This window comes from Odontomachus brunneus, unplaced genomic scaffold, assembly GCF_010583005.1.
Source record: "Odontomachus brunneus isolate Ranch 3 - 2012 unplaced genomic scaffold, Obru_v1 Obru_scaffold_206, whole genome shotgun sequence".
Lineage (NCBI taxonomy): Eukaryota > Metazoa > Arthropoda > Insecta > Hymenoptera > Formicidae > Odontomachus > Odontomachus brunneus.
In genome coordinates, this window is record NW_022639656.1 from 365,108 (window position 1) to 369,817 (window position 4,710).

A 4,710-nucleotide genomic window follows, 5' to 3' on the forward strand; every position below is an offset into this window, starting at 1 on the left:
ATTTACTAGTTATTTTCGTTACTTGTATTTCAAATTCAGTAATGTTTTACATCAATAATACTTATAGAATAGTACTTAGAATAGCACTCGTTAGTGGCAATCATTAATTTGTCTTATTGCATATTTTTTATACTTCTTATACCGTTTTTTCGGAGAAAATACTTTCTTTAGATTTAATATTCGTATTTGATTAATTTTGTGGTTTTTTTTTATTTCATTAAAGTATTATATTCTTAAAGGAAAATCATTTTTTTAAATGATGAAAATAAAACTTTTATTTCGTTCAAGGAAACCATGTCATTTGATGAAACAACACTATTGTTTTAAATAATATTTTTTAAAAGTTTCTCTCTGTCGCGGATCCGTCGGGTTTAGCTCCCGTCGAGTAGCGAGCTGATATCGCCCAGCGCAGGGCGCGGTGAGGAAAGGTGAGCGAGTCGAGTAATTGAACACTTTGTTAACAATCACTTTTCTTTATTGCACGACACTGTGACTCGAGAATACAGTTCGACGGCTGAGAAAGTCGAAACGGAAATCTTCGTTTGCCGACGGCCGGGTCAGCCTAACGCGACGGAAATCTTGCTGAGCGTTGCACTGGCGCTCCGCGGATGGAAATCTTGCGCGCGAGCGACGGAGATCTTCCGCGACCCTGGCGCGCGTCCGCGTGCCGTCGAACAAACGACTTCTCGAGAGCTTGAAAGTAACAATGTTGAGATACGAAATTACACAAATAAACAAGGCGCACTTAATTTAACGTACGAGTGAAGTGAGTGGATCACCCGCGACACTTCACGCAAAACCACAGTTCGGTTGGTCGTGGGCGGTGATCGCAGAGGCCGCGGAGGCCGAGAAGGATAACGCGCGCGCGGCGCGAGAGGCAAGCGGCGGACGAGCTCCGCCGTCTTGCGCGCGAGAGAAGAGAGTCTGCACGAGAGGCTTGAACTCCCGGCGCTCGAGAGGAGTCGCGGCGACGCTGCGACTCTGGAATCTAGCTCGCGGCAAACGAACCGCGGAGTTTGCGGTCACGAAAAGATAGCCGGCCCGAGAAAATAAATTGAATTCCGGTCTATCAGTACGCGCGACGATTTCGATTAGTCAGCCGACGGCGACGAAGATCAGCTGATCAGAAAACTTGACGCGAAGTGATGCCGTCGACGTGAAGCGCGAGACTCTGGTCGTCGTCGACGAGGGCGGCTTTTAACGAAAAAGCGCTTGACGACAGGTCGCCCGCTGGTTGGTCGCGGTTGCCGAATCTTCTAGAACAATTGCCAAATAAGGTCCGCTTGGTAACAGCGGCGATCTAACGCGCGAGTTGTCTCGCGCGAATGTTTGTTTGTTTGCGCGAGCGGTCGGCATGGCAACCGCGACCAGCGAGCGAAATCCGAGCGAAAAAAACGTGAACTCGCGCTGTGGCTAGCGCGAGCCTGTTGCGATGCTGACGATCGACCGAACGTTCTAGAACGTTCGATCGCTTATTTCTAGAAAATAATCCTCGCTCTCGAACATCCCGCCCGCCTTGAAGCCTCCGCTTCAACAGTCGGTGACGGTGAGAATGAGAAGAGCGAGTGAGCCCCAACGGAAGGCTCGACGATTTACATACGACTTATAATTAAAAGAATCGCTCGCAACTTAAGATTAACCGGAAGAACGCTCAGGGCTCGCATCGCTATCGATGGGAAGCACGCACACCTTCCCGATTGGTCACGTGAACTCAGAAGTGGACGTCCGAATCGTAATGACTCGAGCTAAGCCGTCGACGCCCGGATGAGTTTGAACAACGCGCGCGAGCTCCCATTTGCATGGGGCAAGACTCGAATTTTTGAGGAGGACGAGTTGACCAACCCGGAGGTTCTCCTCTCTCGTCCGCCACTTGCTACGTTGTTGAAGCGTGTTAATGTAATCGGAGTGCCAGAGCTTCCAGAATTTGTCAGTCATGTGCCGAATCCGCTGCCAACGTGACAGCCGATTCTCGTTCAAATTCAATAGCGACGGCTCTGGGCTGTTGGTTAGCGATGACCCGATGATAAAATGACCCGGCGTGAGACAGTTAAAGTCATCAATACGATCAGAGAGAGGAGCGAGAGATCGCGAATTTAAGCACGCTTCGATTTTGCAGAGGAGCGTAGAGAGCTCCTCGAATGTAAGTTTATTATCGCCGAGAACGCGTCTCAAGTGATGCTTGAGGCTTCGAACCCCGGCCTCCCAGATACCTCCGAAATCTTAGGGGTACTTGGCGGAATGAAATGCCAGGCGACAAAATCAGTGGTGACCTTCTTCTGAAAGCTAGGGTCACGTATAGCGGCTTGATACGCGGCGTTGAGTTCGCGATTCGTTCCCACGAAATTAGTACTGTTATCGCTATAAATCGTTTGAGGCAGACCGCGACGAGCGCAGAAGCGGTCGAAGGCGTTGAGAAACGCGTGAGTGGAGTAGTCGGAGACCAGTTCAAGATGAGTTGCTCGCGAAGCGAGGCAAACGAATAAGGCTATATATGCCTTGCGTGACGCTATACCGCGACCGGCGGAAGCGCGAACGACGATCGGATCGGCATAGTCGAGTCCGCTGTGCGCGAAGCTACGCGAAGGCGCGTTCACGAGGACGGGAGGAAGGTCGCCCATTAATTTACTAGGAGTCGCGGCGCGCTCACGAGTGCATACGATGCACCGATGAATGACGGCCTTGACCGCCCTGCGGGCGCGAAGCACCCAAAAGTCACGTCGCACAGTGCTGAGAGTTAATTGCACGCCAGCGTGTAACGATCGGAGATGCGCATGCTCGATGAGTAAAGTGACGATCGGATGAGCAGCGAGCAATATCGGATGTCGCGTGATAGCTGGGCTGAGTGCCCTTCGGAGCCGCCCGCCAACACGCAACAATCCGTCCTCGTCGGTACGGATCGAGAGAAAGAATCGAACTCTTAGAGCTGAGCCGACGAGCGCTTCGAATAGCGCGGAGCTCGTCGGAGAAGAGCTCGGCCTGAATGAGTTTAAGCCAAAACAGTCGAGCCGCGGATACCTCGAGCGCGTTCAACGAGAATCCGCTTGCGAGTTCGGCGTCTCGATTTGGCGGAACGCGACGACATCGCGACACGAAACGCAAAACGAATGCGGTGACTCGGAGCAGGCGCGGCTATGACGAAAATCGGGTCGCGAGATCCCAGTTTGCGGACGGCGTCGTAGCAGAAAGTGAGACGGGTCAAGCTTCGAGCTCGGACTCGGCCGGAATGGCTTCAGCCTGGCTGGGCCAAAATTCGCGCGGTAAACGCAGCCAAGCAGGGCCTTGCCATGGTTGTTGCATGATGAGTTTCGCCGCGAGCGTAAACGGTGTTACAAGACCGAGCGGATCGTACAGCTTCGCGATCGCGGACAGAATTCCTCGCTTTGTTTCCGGAGCTTCCGCGTCTAATGATACTCGAATCTGAAATGAGCCCGTTTGAGGACTCCATTCAATACCGAGGATGTGGACCACGTCAGATTCGGAGAGCGCTCGACTACACGACATTCCGTGATCCGCCGAGTCTATGTCCGTTAAACGCGAGAGTGAGTTACTGACCCACTTACGAAGCGCGAATCCGCCTCGCTTAAGAAGAAGAATCAGCTGTTCGCGACTCTCGCGAAGCGCGCTCTCATCCTCGTCTCCGAAGAGGACGTCGTCGACGTATGTGTTTTCGCGGAGGATCGGCGCCGCGAGAGGAAACGCTTCACCTTCGTCGATCGCGAGCTGTTGTAATACGCGCAGCGCGAGAAACGGAGCACAGGTCATACCGTAAGTGACTGTTAACAGCTGATATTCGACGAGCGCGTGGTCGATGGACTCTTTCCATAGCATCCTTTGAAAATTGATATCACGCGGACCGATCAGAATTTGACGGTACATTTAGCGATGTCCGCGGAGTACACGAACCGAAACTGTCGCCAACGAAGAAGAACCGCCGGTAAGTCGACTTGCAATTTAGGACCGATCATCAAGTGATTATTGAGGCTTGATCCGGTCGACGTGAGACTCGACGCGTTGAAAACGACGCGAACGCGAGTCGTGAAACTCGAGTCTCTGAAGACCGGGTGATGCGGCAGAAACACGACAGGTTCGGATCCGGCGTGAGGTGAGGCCAGCTGCATGTGTCGAAGGCGCGCGTAGTCATCGACGAACGCGCGATACTCCGCCAAAAGATCGGGCTGCAACTCGAGTCGGCGAAACATGGAGTTCAACTGTTTTTCCGCGCGATGCCGCGAATCACCGAGGGCGAGCGGATGTTCGGACTTGAACGGCAAACGCACGATGTAACGCCTGGTCGCGTCTCGAGAATGAGTTGCGAGAAAATGCGCTTCGCATTGCTGATCCTCAGGCGATACGATGACTTTACTTGGAACCTCCTCGTTCTCCCAGAATCGTTGAAGGCTGTCCTCCAACGGGGAGGAATTGAAGCAATGGAGTGACGTGATTCGACTTGCGCTTTGCGACGAGGATTTCGCGGAGCTAAATTCCGAAGCGGAACGAGACGAGGTCATGAGCGGCCCCGAAATGACCCACCCGAATATGGAGTTTTGCGCGATAGGTCGGTCTACTCCGCCTTTGAGCAAACCGTCGAGAATGATTGAGCCGTAAACGTCGGCTCCGAGAATTAAATGAATCGAATCCCTGCCCGTAGGATCCGGATCGGCGAGCGCAAGAGACGCGAGATGCGATAATGATGCGAGCCCCGCGACGCGT

At 52.8% G+C, this 4,710-nt stretch overlaps 1 protein-coding gene across 1 annotated transcript; it reads right to left on the bottom strand.

Moving 5' to 3' along the window:
- Positions 1 to 3,857: 3,857 nt before the first annotated feature.
- LOC116852213 lies at positions 3,858 to 4,508 on the bottom strand. Its single transcript, XM_032832324.1, has one exon. The coding sequence runs from the start codon at positions 4,506 to 4,508 to the stop codon at positions 3,858 to 3,860; it is 651 nt and encodes a 216-aa protein (XP_032688215.1).
- Between the last annotated feature and the right edge of the window lie 202 nt (positions 4,509 to 4,710).

What these genes read in the sequence shown, in the direction of transcription:
- LOC116852213 (XM_032832324.1), bottom strand. Translation starts at nt 4,508, where the DNA reads ATGACCTCGTCTCGTTCCGCTTCGGAATTTAGCTCCGCGAAATCCTCG.